Genomic DNA, 19,964 nt, shown 5'->3' on the forward strand with positions numbered 1-19,964 from the left:
GGTTTCTTTCTGATAACGCTTTCACGTATGTTCCCAGAGACTCTTTGGAGTCCAAGTCTGTTGTACCTTTTGCTGTGAAAAAGTGCTCCCAAAGCTAAATCATGAGGGAGTTACATTAGTAAGTAAGGAAATAGACCTCATACGAGTGACGAGCATGCTGACTTCTGAGGTTTCAGTACCTGCTCAAGACCCAGGCTGTAGTCACCGTCAAGTTTACACAGGCTCAAAATACCTATTTGTCTTTCTTTGGAAAACAATGCCAAACTCTGGCAGACCTAATTGACCTCTTAATCCCAGGGACGTCATGGGAGAAGGAGTTAGTGAAGAGGAGGCTGGGTTGTTTTTCTTGGGGTTTTTTTGTTTTTTTACCACCTGCCACACTGATCAAGCAATACTGTTGTCTGACTGGGAACTCTTTGGAGTTTATTCCAAAACCCTCATCAGCCTAAGTCACTTGGAGAACTTTTAAGTGGAAAAGTCAATTTTTAATTTGTTTTGTGGGTCCCTTTGTTTTGGCTAGTCTTTAAAAGCCTGTTGAGCCACCAGAACAGCTCCCTGTTGAGCTGCTTTCCGCTGGCCACATGGAGAGGCAGCAGCTTGCAAACCAGAAATGCTTTAGCTTGATTTCACTGAGCAGTGTAAGGAATCGTCACCTATTGCTGCTTCTAGAGCTAACTTAAGCTGGCAGATGCTGGACATCACCTAAGGCTTTTTTTAAGCAATCCCACTGCACATACTGAGCCCTTAGTCATTCACCTTCCTCCAGCTATTGACCATGGTTTTGCTTACCTGAAAAGGTCCCAGTTTTGGTTACTAGCTAGGATGCAGCATTACTGGTAAAGGGTGCATAGCTCAGGTGAAGGGGATAGTTTAGGACAGCATTTGACAGTCCGGAGGATACCACAGCTGTCTCCCTTTTCTCTCTTCCCCAGTTCTCGTGTAACTCAGTGAGTTATGCAGTGAAAGACCTGTTGTTTGTACGCTGTAGCGTCTTTATTTCTGCCTTCCTTACTGCTTGCTTCAACTTTGAGCACGGAACAAAATACTCAGAGTTAGGGTTTACCATGAATATTTATTGAATTCAGAACGTCATCGTTCATTCACTTTCTAGCTCAAAAGATCAACAGTCGACTTCTAGAACAGGTACAAGCACACACATAAAACAGATGACGTAAAATCTATGTCTACTGCCCTGACAAGGATGTCTAGCTGATAAATATATATGAAATAACATGAAGTACATGGCTGATATAGCAGTACCATCAACAGGTTTATTATTACATAAGCATTTATTTTTCTAACTGCAGTATTTTACTGATGGGTTTTATTGAAGAAAAGATTTAAACAGATAGTGTATTTTCAGTGGGAAAACGTTTCTCTGTTTATTCTCAGTTGTTCATTAATATGCAAATCATTCCACATATTCATGGTTTTATTAGCATCAGAATTGGTTCTTTTTCTAGACTGGATAAGTTGGATACTTCATACTGTTAAAAAAAATAAGTATAATTAAAACACATGCTCATATCTACATTTTGTTTAAAACCAGTACAGCTTTGCTAGTTACTGGCTGAGTAAAACACTTCAGTTGTGTTGAAAAGGCTTTTGCACCATTATTTGTCATGCTGTAACTGGTATTTTTTTTTCTAATGTTTTGTCACCCTGATGTTTCAATATATCCAAAGATACCTGAAGCTAATGAAAATAACAGTTTTCAGGAGCGTAATTCAGTTACGCATTTCTCATTTAATTCCAATTTAACAGAACCTCATTCTAGCATTTCTAGTCGTTCATAGCACAAAACAAACAAAAAAGAGAACCAGGAATACAGCAGCAGGCTTGTATCACTGCCTGTGGTAATCCCAGACACCTTAAATATTTTACAGTGTTGGTCATACGCCAGTGTCACAGGTAAAGCATCCCACCTTGTCCAGTGTGGCAGAATAAAACCCCCCTCCTTTACTCTGCTTGAGTACCACTCCAGACTGCAGCTCAAGCCGCCCATAGTCTTAGAGGTTGGTATTAATCCCGCTTGAAAGTCAAGAAGCAAGCAATAGGAAATGTGGACTTTCTCCACTGCACAAACTGCCAGAGCACTTTTTTCCCCCGTGAACAAGGGGGCAGCGTACTCCTCCTGCACCCTGCCAAGGGGATCCGCAGCCCTGCGGCACAGCCAAGCGGCTAAAGGGACAGGATTTCCCAGAGGAAACTGCTCTTGTCCCTCGCTGCTGAAAAACTGGAGGTGCAGGAGGAAAAGCCTTGTGTTCATTGTTGCTCCTAGCAGGACACATCCTCCTTCCTGCACCTTCTGGAGTCTTCTGCTTAGTTTGGTAGTTTTAGTGCTGGCTGTGCTTTGGGATGCTGAGACCCTTGAGACAGGACAGCCCTGGCACACTGAGGTCCACCACCGATTCCGTATCCTGTTCTGCCCAAGGAAATGGAAGCCTCTTACTAGACTTACCCTATCCTTGACAAAGTACTAAGAGTTTACAAACCAAGTAAAGACAGAGATGCCAAGCCTGAATTCCTGCAAGTCTCCCTCTAAAGCACTTTGGCGAATGTGAAATGTTGTCCCAGAGGTTCTTCTGAGCCTTCCGACAACTCCCTTCCACACTGCCTGCAGCCGCTGGTTTATGTCACCCAGTCCCGTAAGGGGGAGTTTTGCAAATCAAAGCCCAGGAAGTCTCTCAAGCGAGCTCCCCTGTTCTTCATGGGCTCCTACAAGAAATCAGAGCTAGCACAGTGATTCCAGAGGCATTAACAAGTTACAGGCCCAGTTACTATGAGATCCAAATACCTTGATTGCCTACTGGTTGTTTTAAAGTTGTAAGAAATGCAAAACTACAGATCCCCCTGTACAGAGCGAGGACTTCTGAAGACACCACAACCCAAAGAAAAGGACACCAGGAGAATTAAAAATACATCCTCGTGGGAATGGACATATACTCTCCTTTGTGCTAATTCCCTGTACGTTTCAAGAGATTCACCTCTCTGCCTACAGGCTTCGAACAGAGATGAAACAGCATTTTCTAGGCACTGTGCATACTGTCTTGAGACTCCTCAAATCAGAGTGCCAGGAACACGTAGGAAATCCAGTGTCTGCCACCCGAACTACTACAGATGCACCAACAGAGAATATCCTGCCTCCCAAAGAGGAAAAGCTTTACAACAGGAGACCCTGCTTTAAGCAAACAGCACCTTTACGCTCCCTACACAAGCCAAAAAAAGCACTCCCTGAACTCAGCACACAAAGAGCCTTCGGTGTGAAGATGTGAAGCAGGTTCTGGGTCACAACATGAGACAGAATGCTTCATCCCACAAACTGTATTATGACAGGGAGCACACTACTGCTTTGCAGGCTGTCCTCCTGAAGACTGGCATACTCCCAGTCTCTGAGTCAATGCCATATATTTCCTGGTGATTCTGACACCATTTCTTATCCATCAACTCTAAAAGTCTCTGCATTTCCATTCTGATCAGATTTGACATACTAGCTTTTATAACTTAGCATCATAAAACCTGAACTTACTGATTTTAATAGTTCACTCTGTACCACCTCATGGAGTCGTACACTGGCAACATGTACGTTGCAGATCCTGACTATGAACAGTCTGTGTACAGAGAAAAAGGCAACACTGAGACCTACCACAAAGCCTGGAACCTGAATTTAGCAAGGAAGAATTCCTTGCTAAAGGGGTTACTGCTACCTGTGAAACACATCTAGACCTGAAAATTAATTCTGGAGATTCTTTACAGCAAACCACAGAAGGCACTGAAGACGTTTAACAGTTTGTATCATAACTTTGCTTTCAGAAGGACAATCAAAGTCTTTGCTAAACCTTTCATTATAGTTTTTACTATCATCAACATTTTACTGAATCACTATATCTAAAGGCTTTAGCGATTCAGACCAAAGAATCAGCAGATTTCCCAAGCTGCTTAAAAGAGCTAATAATTTTAGTCTCGAACAATCTTTGAGACTTCTTAGACTAAAACATACAAAGAGTTGCTGCAGAACTGATTACCTGCATGTAAGCACTTAGGTGAAATAAATAAGGACAGAGTCCTTACTGTTTCATTTGGCATAGAGAGAGAACAGTGCCACTGGAAAATAACCAGAAGGCAGGGTACAGGGCTTCAGTAAACTCAGCTTTGAATTTGTAGATCAAGTTATGCTTCTTTCCAACAGCCATGAAAATCACAAACCCTCCCTCACAGTGGAGCAGCACACCGATCTTGGTAGCGTGCACAGCGGGCAAACACTTCTCAACATCATTATGCCAGGATGATATTTTGGAATTAAACCACTCAATACACCAAGAGCTGCTGTTCCTCCCCAGGCGACTCTCAGGCCCCTGCCGGTCCATGCTGCCGTAGCAGATGCCAATGCCACAGAAGTTACTCTGTTGCAGTTCCACTTCCCAGTAGTGGATGCCCTTCTTGAAGCACTGCAACCCCAGAACTTGGAAACAATCGGTGAAGCGCTGAGGGTGGTTGTTATAATTCAGGGAGGTGTCCGAGACAGACATCCTGGTGTATCCGTCAGACAGAATCACTTTGTTATGAGCTGTGTTGCAATCCAGCATGATGTTAACAGCATCTGCAATAACGTGAATTGTTTGAATTTACTGAAGAGCAAAGCACTTTTATTTGTACTGTCCCACCTAGGCACTTGTTCCTAGACATGTTTATCTCCCTTCTCTGCTCTCCTCCACACTGCAGGCAATTCTTAGGGCCACAGGAACAGCTGTTGGGTTCAACTGCAGCTCTGTGTTACACCTCAGGCAAATGGAAGGCAAGTTTCCTTCCTCCCTGCATCCCCATGGGATTCCTTCACCACGTATATATATATGTGCTGGGAGAAGAAGGGGATTGCTGATCTGGCAGCAAAAGGTACACCGTATCATATGCCATCTTGGACAGCATCTTAAGCAAGCCATCATGGCCTTGCATAAAAGCCTACATGTCATTTCAAAGAGAAACCCAGTGTGTTACACATCCTGTTTCTGGGCTACCTTAATGCAGTCATGTTGGGGGAAACCAAAGCCATTACTGAGAAAACTTCATCTCCCTTTGTAAAGATACATTCATACCAAAGATAAATTTGATTCATCTGGCAAAAGAAACACTTAGAAACCTCCTGCCCACTTTTCCTCCAAAAATTTCCTTCATTTGTAGCAACCAATTGATAACCTACTAAGCCAACTAAACCCCCTCAGAAGTCTTTTTGCAGATAACTACAGAGGGAATATACCACCAGGGCAGTAAGTGCCAAACCCTCATCTTTAAGTAATGTAACTTTTAATTAGTAAACTCATCTTTAAGTTGGGTGTCTTACACTGCAAAAGCTCCTCTCTGGATTTCTTCAGAAAGCTGTCAATAAGCTCCTTGGTTGAAACGGCAGCTGCAGCATTCGATGTTCCCACGTCTGGTGCTGTGTCGGCAGAAGAAGAGAGAGTTGGGAAGTTGGGAAGAAACCCTGCATGCTTAACAACCTGAGCGCGTCTGTGATGGTGTGAAGTGGACCTCTAGAAGTTACCTGGTTTAGCTTCATGCTCCACACAGGGTTAACTTCAATATTAGCTCAGGTTGCTCACTGTCTTGCCAAGTTTTGAAAACACCCTGTTGTCTCTGGGCAACCTCTTTGGGCACCTGATCGCTCTCAGAGTAACTAGCAAGAGCCTTCTCAGAGCAAGAGTTGAACCTTTGCTTAATGTACCAACACTAGTGACCACCTACTTATCATTTTAAGAGCAGTTAATGAAAATTAGAGTAAGTATACAGAAAGTTTGGACTCACCAATTTTACCAGGTTTCTTTTTCTCCTCTGGAGGGGGAGGAAGAAAAAAAAAAAAAAAAAAAGAGAAAAAGGTGACCTGTGAGCTCTACTGAGACTGAAAAGCCACCGATAGACTCTGCCAGCTCTGACACCATCGTCATGGCTCTTCTGAAGCTGCAGCAGCATATGAAGCACTGAAGCCACATACAAATACACCCATACCAGGAAGCTGCACGTGAAGCACAACCTCCTGTTCTCTCTGTTTCACAGGGTCACAAGCCCAGAACGAGCTTCATCTCCACTCCAGGATGCAGCGTGTTCAGGCAAGTGGCAATAAGCCTCTTCCCATGAGGTACCCAGACCTGTTCCTTTTCTTTTTACAATGGAACTTCTGGTGCAGCAACAGGAGCCAAAAGTCCATTCAAGTCCAGCATCCCCCACAGACCCCGCCGAGTGCTCCACACCCGGGACTCGCGAATGGAAAGGACCAGGTGTCAAGGGCTCAGTAGAAGGGTGTGTTTAACACTTGGATTTATTTCAAGACAGTATGGAAGATCTTCCGAACAGGCTAGAGTGCCACATTAATACTAGTATCTGGACAGAAAACACTGAGGCCCTCGTATAACCTGCCACAGACTGTCTGCATCACCCCAGCCTTAGACTGTAGGCAAGATGTGGCCAGCAAAACGTTTGAGTAAGGCTGCTGTTCATCACCACTTACTGGTATCTGCCTCGACCTGTGAAGCGGCTGGAGTCTGGGGAAAGTTCTTCTCTTTGGAGGCATGATCTTGGGAGGGGGGGAAAGAAAAAACCAAAAACCAAACAACCAGAACATGGAACAGCTTGTAAGCAGGATTCAAGACATAAATCCATCAAATGTGCCAACAGACGTTTAGTGCAAATGAAAAAAAGTCTGCAAGAACCCGAGGGCTGGGAGGCTCTGCTTTGCTTTACAGCCTGCTGATACCGCTGCAGGAGCACACGGAGGCTAATGCGCCATCGTATCCGTGCAGTTTGCTGCTTTACAGCTCACAAGGCATCCAGTACTAAACAGCCCAAGCCACCCTCCCTCCCTTTCCCATGCCAGAGCACTCGCTACGGGGTAGTCACTGCATCACTGCTATAGCAAATGGCTCTTGGGTAACTGCTTGAATTCTTATTTAATTAGGAGAGGATGATATTCTTTAATACTTACATGGTCCCGGTGTCTGTCTTCCAACAAAGGTTCTGTTTGGAGTAGCTAGTGGAGGGGCTTTGGTTTTCCTAAGTGTTAGTTTTGCTGCAATGGTGATATTTTTACATTATTTTTGTATTGCCAGGAACATTAATGCATTAGCAAGGACATTTTTTAATCTTATTTTTCAGTTATGGGAAGAACTTATGTGACACACAGCAGAGATGGTAACAGCACAGAAGACACCCATACCCCAGTCCAGAAGACACTTTTGCTTAACCCGGTAAGTAGAGCTTTGTTCTACACCACTTACACAACCAGCACCTTCGCAGCTGGGTAGCCATAGTCCTGTCACTCTAAAGCATTTTATGACTTCCCTGAAATCCACATCCTAACTGTATCCAGCCCTGCTACAGAATAAAAACATAGATTACTGTAGGGAGTAAAGGCTGAGGTGTGCCGGCAGGGCTTGGTATTGTACTTGTCAGCTTATCCAAGCAGAGATAAAAGCAAAGAGACACTGATGCAATTTTTTTCTCCTAGTTTAGCCCAGACTGTAGCATTTTTGTGTGGAAATGCAGGACTGCAGGAGCTGGAAGACACAATTTATTTTAGCCAACTGTATGTGCTGCACTATTTTTTTTTTCCAATGATACTTGGATTGGAGGGGAAGATCCCTCATTTGTGCAAGGCAGAAAATGCCAGTTCTCCCAGCAGTACGTTACCTTCCACTCTTTCCTCCCTACACCGAGTCACTGCAAGTTTCACAGTGTCTTTAAGGTTAATGGCAGACTGGCAAGTGGAATGTATCAGGTTTTGGTCCATTTCAACTTCAGGAATGAAAGCGCTTTTTGTTGGTGTTCGTTGCAGTGCTGCTGCTTTCTGAAAAGGCAAATGGAAGATCTTGTACAGACCACCTTATGTAGCAGAGAGAGAAAAATACAACCAAACTATTATAAACAGGGTGGGTTTTGTACATTTATTTCAAATTTAAAGCAGCAAAGGCTACAGTCAATGACCCATGGCAAAACTTCAGCAGCAACCCACACACGATTCACAAGCCAGAAGGATCCACCAGCATCACAGCACAGAGCTGCAACACCTCACGGGGATGAGCTCTCTCACCCACTGGCCCCTCTGCGGGCTGTAGAGGTAGTAGCTGACTTGGGGCGAGTTACCAGACACCATTGCATCTCCCTTTCATTGGTATTTATGTACTTATCATGACATCCTTTTGTAGCAGATTTTTGCACACGCCTGCATTACCATTCGACTGAAAGTGTCTGGAGAGCAGGACTACCACAGCAGATTTTTGTGATTCCACATTCTTGAAATAAGAAGAATTGGATTTGCATTTAAAGGATATATTACCTTCAAAAACAGAACGTCATCCTGTTCAGTCAGCGCCACCTCAATCTGATCTCTCAGAGACTGAATGTCATTCTTCTTATTTCCCAGAACACCATAAATATAATCAAACTTTTTCCAAACTCTCTTTTCTTCATCTGCAATTACTTTCAAAATCTGATTTTCTCTTTCTTCAATTAAAGCTTTAATTTCTGAAAACTCATTTCTGATCAAATCAATCTTTCTGCAAGCTGTCTCCTGGAACAGATGAAGAACAGACAGACACTGGCTTCAAAAGAACAGTCTGTGGACAAAGTACTGCTTACTACTACTACTACAAGAAAGCCTTTGAGGAACATGTAGGCTTGAATTACTTGAAACAGGCCATAGAAAAGCTGTGTATTTCTGTGTCGTTAGGAAAGAAAACGCATTTACTCCCAAGGAATGAGGACACTTCTTGGTCTCCAGATCCCGGCTGCGGGCAGAGGCCGGGCCATCTAGGGGGCACTGGCACTGGGACAGGGCCATGCCACCACTGGCACACCGCTGTCCTAGGTTCGGCTGGGATGGAGTTACCTTTCTTCTTAGTAGCTAGTATAGTGCTGTGTTTAGTACCGTTGTTGCTGGGTAATGTTTATACTAAGTCAAGGTTCCTTGGGCCCTGCCAGCAAGAGGGCTGGAGGGACACGGAAAACTGGGAGGGGACACAGCCAGGGCAAGTGACCCAAACTAGCCGAAGGGGTATTCCATGCCATATGACATCACACTGAGTATATAAACTGGGAGAAGAAGAAGAAGGAAGGAGGGGGACAACATCTGACATTATGGCATTTGGCTTCCCAAGAAACCAATAGGTGTGATGGAGCCTTGCTGTCCTGGGGATGGCTGAACACCTGCCTGCCAGTGGACAGCAGTGATGAACTCCTTGTTTTGCTTTGCTTGCAGGCGTGGCTTTTGCTTTACCTGTTAAATTGATCTTCTCTCAACCCTTACATTCCTTTCTGATTCTCCTCCCAACCCCTTTGGGCGAGGGGGGAGTGAGCTGGCAGCTGTGTGGTGCTGAGTTACTGGCTGGGGTTAAACCCTGACAGCCACACACCCCCTTGGACAGCTGTAGCCACTTCTGCCTCGGAGATGCGACATCTCTGGTTCATACAAAGTTATTCCTGATTCTCCAAGAGATGTTCCAGAGGAGCACAAAACTACTAACAGTTTCTTGGTCTCTACCACTCGGTTCAGAAAGGACGGTGCAAGTGACACGTACCACTGATGTACCATCAGTACAAACAGCAGCCCCAATCGTCAGCTAAGAGCAAGGATTAGCTGTGGTCATTTATGGGGCAGAACCATCACAAGATTTCTGCACCGGTGCAGCCATTACAGCTCACTAATCCTTTAGCTTGGGCTGCATGGACACACACTTTCTGGTACGACAGGGAAGGAGGGGTTTGAGCCCCGTTACGGGCCGAGTGTGTCAGCACGTGCGGCTATAAACCCCTTGCACGGTGGCTGGTTTACTCCCGTCTCCCATGGAGCTGGCTGGCTCTGCCAAAACGCCTTTTCTGTTCCTTCCCAACCACATCTTCTCCTGCCAGTGCTATCTCAGTACTGCAGCCATTGTCACAAGAGTGTGACCCTCAGTGACACACAGTGGCAGTGTATGCCAAGCAACCCGACAGCATTTTGAACGGCCACTTACAGTAGTTTGGCTTTGATGTATTTTCACAGCCTTCATTGCCTGAGCAGCTTTTTCACACTGATTATGCAGCTCCACAAGTCTCTTCTTCAGCGCTGACTGCAACAGGAGAGATCAGAAGGTCGTTCAGCGCAGCAGTTGCCATGCCTGCCCTCAGTCAGGGCACGCATACTGCAGCAAGAATCATATTTACAGGACGTTTTAAATAACCATTGTAATCATTTAGCACTATTGGTTTAAAATCTACTGCGCCTTAAGCCTTGGGGGACGCAGAAGCCCTCTCCCACGTGTGTTTGACTCGTGCAGCAGGTGCCTTCCCCGCAGCTCCACCTCCCAGCAGCAGGAGCAGCTGTTGATTCAGTCTCTCTGTACGATACAGCCTGGGTGTTTTCATCAGCCCAGGGTTTCCCAGTGCCAAGAATAAACTTTCTGTTGGCTCTCAGGTTGGACTTTGGGCACTGGGTTGACATGACTGTTCACTCCTCGTTTTAATTGAGAATTTTATCACTCAGATGGGAGTTACCTATCCCTTTAGTTCAATATGCTGCCAAGCTAAATCAGGGAGGACTTCTGAGTGTAAGAAGGACACACACTTGCCAAACAGATGGGAGACTGGCCACCTAAGCTTTTCAAGCACACCTTACTCATCCACCCTCTGACTTTGCGCTGGGCTGTAGGAGAGGAAGGCTAGCCTCCCTTCCTGCTGCTCCTGCCAACCTCCTCCTGCCTCTTCTCCACCTGCTAGCGAGCCCCTGGGCTGCTCTGACACATCATCGCTTCTTAAGGATGTACACAGAGCAGCGCCTGCCTAGGGTCCCTCAAACGGCTGACAGCGGGGGCCCCGGGACACAGGTGACGCCCGCGGAGGCCACCTGGCCGGGCCGGGGGCTGCCAGTGCCGCAGACCCCCGCCCCCCCGGCGTGGGGAGAGGAGGGAAGCGCAAGGAACGACCCTGCTGGGGCCGAGCGGGCTCTGGAGGGCCCATAATGTGCTGCCAAGGCCAGGAGTGAGGTGTGCCCTCCGCGTCTTGTCCAGCCTCCCCCTGGCACACCCTGGGCCCCGGGGTGCCCCTCGCAGGGCGCTGCATCCCCCCCGGAGCACGCACCGCTCACCTCGGCGTTGGCTTTGGCCAGCTGCAGGGGGCTGGTGTAGCACAGCTTGTGCCCGAGGAGGCAGAGGGAGCAGATGCAGCAGCCGTGCTGCCGGCAGAAGAACTCGAGGAGCTTGTTGTGCTGCGGGCACTTGCGCCGCTGGAGGTCGCGCAGGGGGGCGCAGAGCTGGTGGTCGCGGAAGGCCGGGCTGTCCTGGTGCGGCCGCAGGTGCTCGGCGCAGAAGGAGGCGGTGCAGGTCAGGCAGGTCCGCGCCGCCGGCGCCCGCAGGCAGCTGTCGCAGCGGACCGGGGGGTCCCCGGGGGCGTCCGCGGCCACGCTCCCCGCCTCCCCCTCCCCATCCCGCTCCCCGGCCCCCGCGCAGCCCCGGAGCTGCTCCACCACCCGGCACAGCACCGTGTTCTTCTGCAGCTGCGGGCGGCCCGCGAAGGTGGCGCGGCACTGCGGGCAGCTGAAGTCCGCCGCCGGCCCGGCCCAGGCGCTCTCCAGGCAGGAGCCGCAGAAGTTGTGCCCGCAGGGCACGGTCACGGGGCTGCTGAAGAGGCTGAGGCAGATGGAGCAGGTCAGCTCCTCCTCCAGCACCGCCAGGCCCGGCTCCGGCGGCGAGCGGGCCATGGCGCGGCTGCCCGGCCCCGCGGCACCAGAAACGAAAGCGGCGGTGGCGCTTTCCGGGAATTTGCGTGGCCCGGACCCGCCCCGGCGGGAGGGGCCCGGCACCCGCCCCCCCTGCGGCCCGACCCCCCGGGGCCGCCGCTGCCTGGCGGGGACCGCCGAGGAACGTCGTGCTGAGCTGTCTCGTGTGTTACCAGAGAAGGGCCCAAAGAGCACCTGTTGATGCTTACATTTTTTATTTTTCTGTAGGTTAACAAAGCACTTCTTCCTGGGCTTACCTGGGGCAAGGCACCGTCATCTTTCAGAGGCTCGAAGCCGCACTGTATTTTCTCAGCACTCACCTGGTGTCCACCCGTGCAGACAAAGGTATGCAGATGTAAAGGGTAAATACACACCCTCACAACTACAGCTTTTGCTTCTGGAGCAGAAGATGGAACGTTTAGAGCTCAGGTGAGCAATTTATGTTCTGCATTGTCAAAGAGGGTTTGAAATTCTGTTTTGAGTAAGCTCGACCTCTCCTGTTGTCTAAAAACCCATAATGTTTAATATTAAAAATTACTGAAGAATTTTACCATTTAAATAGCTGCTGAAGTTCCTACTCCCTTTGCTTCCTTGCAATTACTTGAGAACTTCTCCATGTGGTTCTGAGCTAAATCTATCCCTTTGCCCAGAGAGTGCGGATTCAAAGTGCTGCTCAGTCAGAGCAGGAAGTTAGAAGCACAGCAGAATCAATTGTTCATGTACATGTGGCTGCACAAACATCGAGACAGCTGTTCCAGTATTCTTTGCCTTTTTTGGATTTAATATTCAAAGTGGTTTAAGTAGGTATGATTTGCCTATCAGAATTATAAATTACCCCAAATTCGTACAGAGCAAGCAGTATGTATAGTTGCAAGGTCTGTAGTCACAGCAGCAAACTTTTAGATCTAAGATCAGTTCAACAGCTCTGGCTTCAGCCTCCTGCAGGGGCTCAGCTGTGGGCCTGTGGCTCGCTAGCTCAAACACATCCTCGTTTTGAGTCGTGAGGCTAGAACTTGTCAAAAACTTTTAACAAGCTTTTTAAACAAACCCATAATGCTAAATTGCATAGAGGAGGGTGGCAAGGAGCCCCCGTGACTGACAGTGGGGCTGCCCCAGCAAAGGGGCTCACAACAGACGGGGGTTTGTTCAGAGCATCACCAGCTGCTTCTGGGATTCGCACGCACATTCCACATTTCTCACCATGCAGCGCCTGGGCCCTGCCCTGGCTCCCCAGGTATGAGGAACCTGTGTGTGGCTGTCAAGAGGTGGGTGGTGTGACAGGAGGGGCAGCCAGCCAGCTCCCTCACCCTGTGTTTACTTGATTTGATTGAAATTGTGCATTGAAACCTGCAGTTTCACCCAAACTTGGTAACAATGGATAAATAAAACTCAAGATTGTATCTTCAAAACATCCTCTCTCTGAGGTATGTTTGTTTTCAACCATCATGTTAAGTCACAGCCAGAGGGATTCTGTATCCATTTAATTTATAGCCCAAACACACAGTAGGCAAAGGAACAAGAGGCGAATCCTGCTCTAAAATGCTGTGAAATACTTGCATTTTGTTTCTGCAATTTCTGAAGAATCCAAAATTAATCATTTCCTTTAGAAAAAAGTCTTTCCATTAACCCCAATTGGCTCAGCACAACTGTGCTAGAAGCTCTGGAATTTTCTTTTTACCCAGTTTGCAAGAATATAGATACATGAATCTAACCATCCCTTTCTCTAAAAAACAAGCACTAGCATGAAACAATGGCAACTGAAGAGAACCACAATACACAGATTAGTTTTACTCATATAAAAAGGATTCCTTCGCAAACAAGACATTTTAATAAAGGTAATGCAAAGGTGTGCAGCATTTTAATGTAGTCAGGCCCTTGTCACGACTACATGTTAGCTAAACCATGACATACAGTTTGTCAGGTGTGTGTTTGTATCTAGGGGCTTTTTTCCATGTCTCCTGTTTAAGAGTCAACTACCCAGGACAGGGAGTATCTAAAATTTTAAGACTTGCCAAGGTGAAAGTACTTCATGGGTACGAGGTGCTGCCTCAATGCTGGTAACTAGCAGAGATGTCACTGAAGCGCAGTGCTCTGGTGAAGCGCAGAACCTGGTGAGCCATTCTGCTATTGAGAAAGAAAGAAGAAACTTTCAGCACTTAAAAGGGCAAAAAGGTTTGCTTTAAAACAAACCAACAAACAGGTTTTTAGAGCCTACACAGATTAACACACTGGGACACACTTTTGCCAGGAATTCATGTTATATTCCACGGGCTCTAGGTGAAGCTGACAGTTCCTAGTACTATTTCTCTGCCTCCCAAAATTACAGAAGCTTGAAATCCACAGGCTTTTCTTGACATCTTCAGGTAAACCCTGTAAATAACCACAAGGTCATGACATTTCCTCTGCAGCTGCAGAGCATGATACAAGAGATATGCACATCAACAATATTTATATTTAATTTTTAAAGGTTGGGTTTAATTACCCTTACAACAAACTACCTATGGCAGTTGCATGGCTCTAGCCAAACCCAGGCATTTAAATGGCATTACTGCCCATACAAGGTCGTATTTTTATCTTTTTGATCACACCGTTCCAGTTTTACAGCTTGCAGCAGTAGCATATAAAAATTGTTATTAAGCTTCTATTAAGGAAAAAACCTCAGCAGATCTATATTAAAGAGTTCTCATAATAAACAGTATTCCTGTATTACATAAAAACATATCCTAGAAAAAAAATGTTTCTTTTTCTTTTGGCATAGTTTCTTTTTTAAACCATTTATTAAAAATATCCACCAGTGCATCTGCTGCCCTCAGAACTAGAAGGCAGCATTTCACAAAACAAGTCCATACAACTATTTACATTTTTTCACATTGTAATTGTTCAGTGTTCATTTTCAATGCTGGATCCATTCACTGGGGGCTCAACAATCAGCCTTGGCTCTATCAGTGCATCCCAACTTTCAGTTATCTGAAAACAAAACACAGGCAAGACTTAGCATGCACTGGCTGTAACGGCAGATGCAATTTCTCCTACATTACGCTTTGTCTAGACTCAGAACAGCACCAGTGAACAAAGATCACAGATCCTTCCTGTGATGCATCGGTCTTGATGAATCTCAACCTGCCTGATATCCTTCCTGGGTAAGGAAAAATGCAGGTTTAAAAAAACCAACAGTGTGTGAAATTAATAACCTGATATGAAGCAATACTCTATCTACACATGATACTGTCTATTTTATTAGCCAAAACAAAGCGTTACACAGTTTGGTAACTTTGAACATGCAAGAAAGTGATTCTTTCGTAACAGTTAACATTCTTGCTAGAAAGAAGAGTTGGTTTTGCTTCCATTTATTTTAATCAGATGCATTATTATGAAGAGAATCTCACTGAGATGAATGGAGTCATAAAGCAGGCATGTGTCAGCTACCGAAAACCTCTAACAGGCTCAAAGCAGGACAAGCACGTACCTTTGTATCCTGAGGAACAGCATACTCTATCAGTTCCGCTCCATCCGCAGACTGGTAAACCAGATCAAATTTCCCTGGCTCTTTAGCAACTTAAAAAACAAACAAACAGACCCCATTGACTATAAAGAAAAAAAAAGAGTTTAAATGTTTACCATCTTTAGAAAGCTAATGAAAACCAGCTGGTTTTCTTAGCCAAGTGTTTGCATTCATAATTGTAACAAAAAATTCTGAGGCAGAACTGACTACTACACACCAACATTCAGGTAATTATCTGACTATATGCATGAAAAAGTTAAACAACAATATGCTGCCGACATTTGAGAAAAATACTCATATGGTGATGATTCATGAATTCTGGCTTAAATGGCAACAGGAATGTGTGTATACATATATATATATATATACACACACACACACAATTTCAGAAACATTGATAGTTTCAGGTCTCTGAAGTGCACTGTCTCATCGCAGGGACCCAGTTTCACATCCACTGAAGACAGTGGCTTCCCTGACACTGCAAGGAATGGCATTATGACCAAAATTTCTCTGTGTAATTCCATATGAAGATTTTAACGTTTTCATATTGGCTGGACAAATTTCATTTTGTAAATACCTACAAGCATCTTTAAAATAACTAGCAAGTGTTAGAACATCTCCATTTAAATACTTTCTTGGGAAGGATGTTTTGAGAACGAACTGGAGGAAATTTGAAATACTCCTGAAACATAAGCGTGCCTTGGACTAGCTGTTTTCCAAGTGATGTACATGCCCACAAGCATTTGGTGTCCCAGGGTACATACATTGTGCTGGTGATGACGAAAGGATCTCAAGCTCAATCTGTTTTTTATCAGCATTCCAACTGATTATTTTTCCCTCCTTCATAAAACAACAAGAAAAGAATCAGGTAAGATACACTTCAGTACTGAGTAACTATCCTGTATTTACAACCGCTGCGGTACTTGATCACAGTTAGAGGAAGCACAACCGTCTGCAGAGTTTATACACAGAGATAGGAAAATCTGACAGAGTATTAATGCTCAGCAATCTGCAGTTACTGGCATCAATAAACCGAAGTTATTCATTGTCACTGTCTTGGTAGTTTAAGTCAGTATTTATCCAGAAACTAAGTTATCTGAAATAGAAAATTTTACTTGTACCAGTTTCAAGAATTTGCCTTGACTTCAAACAGCAGCAGACTTGAACACAGCTGCGTTTTTCTGGTTGAAGGCCTGCATTTGTTTGTCATCTCTAAAATATTAATGATCATTAAGGATACCTGTGGTTTTTTTTTTAATCAACTGCTACACCTTTCAAATCTTCAGTTAGTTTTGGGTTCTAGAGTTTTCATTTTTACTCCTGTACCAGGAATAGCCGGTGGAGTCAACTGGGTGAGAAGAAAAACACTGCATAACCTCAAAATATTTAAGCCTTACCTGACCTATAATAGTTTTGTAAGTGAATTAAGGGAGGAAAGAAGAACAGTACCTTATAGTCTGAAACTTCAGGACTGTAATTTGCCGTTAGTTCCAAGCGCTGTCAAAAGAAATGCAAATAAATTACAGCTTCTCCTGACCCTCGATGATGCCACCTATACCCAGACATGATTTCCTCAGCAAGGGGAAAGTCCAAGAACAAAGTCTCCCGCTCCCGGATCCCAATGCCAGTCACAGTCCCAGGTTGTCTTCCAGGACTCACTGCTCCGCTGACCTACATTCAGGTCAGCCTGTGAGAGGAGATGAAGGAGATGGATCCCAGTCTCCTCAACTGCAGTTATCTTTTATTTGACAGTGAAATGTAATTATTTGTACAGTAAGATTTGCAATAGCATTGCAGAAATGCTACAGAGAGAAAAAACAACATTGAGATTTTTTGGTTTTTCCTTTTTATAGCATCTCATTTTAATGCTGACCTTCCTTGCGTGTTGGGAAGAGAGGGGCAAGATGCTTCTTTCTGACATTCCTGTTTAAATGTAAACCTTGAAAATATGCCCACAGTAGAGAGAGACTTTCTGAAGGTGAACCAAAAAATTCTGTTATTTGTGAACTGACCTGTGTGCTAGCTAAAAGAGTCACTGTACAAATGTACGTGGAAACGCACACTGAAATAACTGGAGAAAACATTTCTTTCTGTTGTACAAATACAAGAAGTCTAAAGAAATGCACTGAGCTTACGCACCTCCTCCAAACCTTCCTAAAAATCAAAGTCAGGCTTTACAACAGGAGAATTTTTTAAAGCCAACAACAAAAACTGTTAACAGTTTCTGTTGTATGGGCAACTATTAGGTTAGACAGACAGCAAAAGAGCTGTGAATGCTTTCAGAGATGCCTACAAACATCTGACACAAGGCATGTGCTCAACTGCTTAAGACAAAATTTTTTTAAAAGAACAATTAAGTGGGATGAAGACCACTTCCTAACTCTTATGCTTCTAGGATAACGGTCCCAGAACAATGTAAGATTAAGTTCTTCAGTGTAAGCTTTTAGCTGTAAGGACTATGCTATTAGTAGCGTGTCCTGCAAAACTTGCAGTGGCCCAAATGAAACAACTTTAGCCCACCAACATTCACTATTCCACAAGTTCTTTACCTTAAAGGCAATTCTTTCTCCCACTTGTGGTGGAGCAGCTAGAAGAGGTAACACACTATAGTTTCTCTTGGGGACCTCCACAGGATTCTGTGAAAGAAACAGTAAAGCCGTTGATTTTTAATTACGGTATTAATAAAAACAAGAGGCAATGTTTATGCTGTATAGACTGTAAGCAGTTCTGAGTCTTGGACTTGGACCAAGTAAGGTACATATTAAGAGTGCTTTGTTATGAGATATGTAATACAATCACTTCCTCACACTGCTAAATGGAGATACAGTATCAGATTTACTAAGTTAAGATCAACCTTTATCCTACTAATCTATTTCTGGTTTTAGGAATTACTCTCATCCTATACATTTTTCGTAGTTACAGCTGCAAGAGAAAGGTGACCTATGACTACCCAAGTCACTCACCTGGACAAGAACAGAAGTGTTTGTTGCAGTTTCATTTAACTGCCTCTGTTTCTGGCCTTCACTGCTGTAGTTATAGAAGAAGTTGGGGTTTGCTCCTCTCCCATGGCCTTGGCCCCTCATCATCCCACGAAACCCACGGCCCCTAGGTCCTCTCCAGAAGTTATCCTCTCCTGTTCCACGCCCCTTTCCACGGCCTGGGCTGGCAAGTGGTCCTTGAATACTGGTTGGGGACTGCTTAATAGAGTTTCTTACTATGGAATTACTCAGTCCAGTATTTGCTGTGGATTTTTTAATAACAAGTGTTTCTGAATCTGAACTATCAGACTCTGAAGAGGAGGTCTTTGCTTTGGGAGCCTTGGTGGTACTGGTTTTTACAGCTGCCGCGTTGTTAGGCGGTGACTTCTTCGCAGTACTGTCTTGTGCTGTTGCCACTTTCTCATCTTCTGTACTCGAGTCAGAATCTGAACTCGAGGACTGGGATTTTTGAGCATTTTTACTAAGTGCAGTCTTAGTGGAGTTTCCAGCGTTAGACTTTACAGTCACTTTATTAGAAGCAACAGTTTTCACATTAGAATTTGCAGCAGCTTGGAATTTGTCTTTGGGAAGCGTTGCCACTACAGGTTTACGAGAAAATTTATTTTGCTTTACGTTTAATTCACTGTTGTCACTGTCAGTTGACGTGCTGGAGGAATCTGAAGTTCCCACCCTCTTTTTTCTGCACTGTGTTGTGGTTTTTTTTGTGTTACTGTCACTAGAATTTAGAGACAAGCTCTTATTTGCCTGTTCTAAAGCCATCTTTGCTGCAGCAGCCTGTGTCTGCTTTTCATCCTTCTTTTTTGTTGGCAACTGTTTCTCCCTCTCCCTTTTGTTAAGCTTTTTAGATTGGTCAGTAGAGCTCTCTTCCTTACCTCCTGTGAGTTTATTTCTTCCACTAACTTCTTCCTTTTTTTTTCTTTTCTTGTACCTTTTTTGAGACTCCCAAATATCTACAGAGGCCTCTTCCCTACAAGAGGAATACTCAGGATTATGTTTATTCTTTTTCTTTTCCCTTTTATGCCCATCATCTTCATTTATAGGTAATTCTTCTTCCTCCTCCTCCTTTTGCCTTCGCCTTTTTTTGTCTTTTGGCAGGTAAGAGAAGCCATCATCTGTCTCTTTGTAATCCTCTGCGACTATCTCTTCCAGTTTGACTCTGTCAAAGAAAAAACACCAAGAAGCCAAAGCCGCTATTAAGGGTAATTAACACCATTTTCCTACACGTCAGCACACTCAGGGACGCGGGATACTGGGGATGCGCCACCCGCCAGAGGACGGCGCGGGGATCCCCCCGAGGCCCGCGCGGGCCGGCGGCAGCGCGCTCCTGCCGCCCCTGAGGCGATGGGGAGCGCCGGGGCCCGCACGCCCCGCTCCCCGCGGTTCAAGCCGCCGAGGGGACACCCCCCGCCCCGGCAGCCCCCCCCCCCCCACGCGCCGTACCGGAGCGAGTCGTTGTCCCGCACGAGGCGGGCGCTCTCGGCCGGGGGCAGCAGCGCGCCCTCCAGGAAGAGGCTGAGGCGGGCCCGCCGGCTGAAGCCGAAGCGGTGGCGGATGAGGCTGACGAGGTCGGTGACGAGGCGCACCTGGCCGGGCTCCAGCAGCAGCCAGCACAGCGCGCAGCCCGGGCTGCCCGGCGGCGGGTAGTCGAAGAGCAGCCGCAGCCGTAACGGGCCGCCGCCGGCCGCCGCCATCTTGGGGGGGGGGGAGCGCGGTGGCACCGGCGGGC

The 19,964-nt window shown here is 45.8% G+C and overlaps 2 protein-coding genes across 2 annotated transcripts; both read right to left on the reverse strand.

Annotated features, from left to right (window-relative positions):
* Positions 1-1,052: 1,052 nt before the first annotated feature.
* On the reverse strand, positions 1,053-11,780 carry TRIM25 (tripartite motif containing 25). Its single transcript, XM_080380860.1, has 9 exons — positions 11,108-11,780; positions 9,999-10,094; positions 8,324-8,557; positions 7,678-7,834; positions 6,974-7,057; positions 6,500-6,565; positions 5,800-5,826; positions 5,339-5,434; positions 1,053-4,600 (listed from the first exon to the last, which is right to left on the reverse strand). Exons 1-9 carry the CDS (start codon positions 11,717-11,719, stop codon positions 4,068-4,070), a joined length of 1,905 nt encoding a protein of 634 aa, XP_080236986.1. The 5' UTR covers positions 11,720-11,780; the 3' UTR covers positions 1,053-4,067.
* A 2,712-nt stretch (positions 11,781-14,492) lies between these two features.
* Positions 14,493-19,960, reverse strand: COIL (coilin). Its single transcript, XM_080381289.1, has 7 exons — positions 19,679-19,960; positions 18,203-19,394; positions 17,789-17,875; positions 16,689-16,736; positions 16,004-16,079; positions 15,204-15,292; positions 14,493-14,704 (listed from the first exon to the last, which is right to left on the reverse strand). Exons 1-7 carry the CDS (start codon positions 19,927-19,929, stop codon positions 14,618-14,620), a joined length of 1,830 nt encoding a protein of 609 aa, XP_080237415.1. The 5' UTR covers positions 19,930-19,960; the 3' UTR covers positions 14,493-14,617.
* Positions 19,961-19,964: the final 4 nt, after the last annotated feature.

The sequence above is a fragment of the Falco punctatus genome, assembly GCF_963210335.1.
Source record: "Falco punctatus genome assembly, chromosome: 1".
NCBI lineage: Eukaryota > Metazoa > Chordata > Aves > Falconiformes > Falconidae > Falco > Falco punctatus.

Excerpts from the sequence above, each read along its gene's own strand:
- TRIM25 (XM_080380860.1), bottom strand. The coding sequence starts at position 11,719 with ATGGCCCGCTCGCCGCCGGAGCCGGGCCTGGCGGTGCTGGAGGAGGAG. Across the intron at positions 7,058-7,677 it reads TAGGGAGGAAAGAGTGGAAG|CAAAACTAACACTTAGGAAA; the intron begins GTAACGTACTGC and ends TCACCATTGCAG. Across the intron at positions 4,601-5,338 it reads CAGAGAGGAGCTTTTGCAGT|ATGCTGTTAACATCATGCTG; the intron begins GTAAGACACCCA and ends ACGTTATTGCAG.
- COIL (XM_080381289.1), bottom strand. The coding sequence starts at position 19,929 with ATGGCGGCGGCCGGCGGCGGCCCGTTACGGCTGCGGCTGCTCTTCGAC. Across the intron at positions 16,737-17,788 it reads GAGAAAGAATTGCCTTTAAG|CGCTTGGAACTAACGGCAAA; the intron begins GTAAAGAACTTG and ends TTCTTTTGACAG. Across the intron at positions 15,293-16,003 it reads TTCGTCATCACCAGCACAAT|TTGCTAAAGAGCCAGGGAAA; the intron begins GTATGTACCCTG and ends TTGTTTTTTAAG.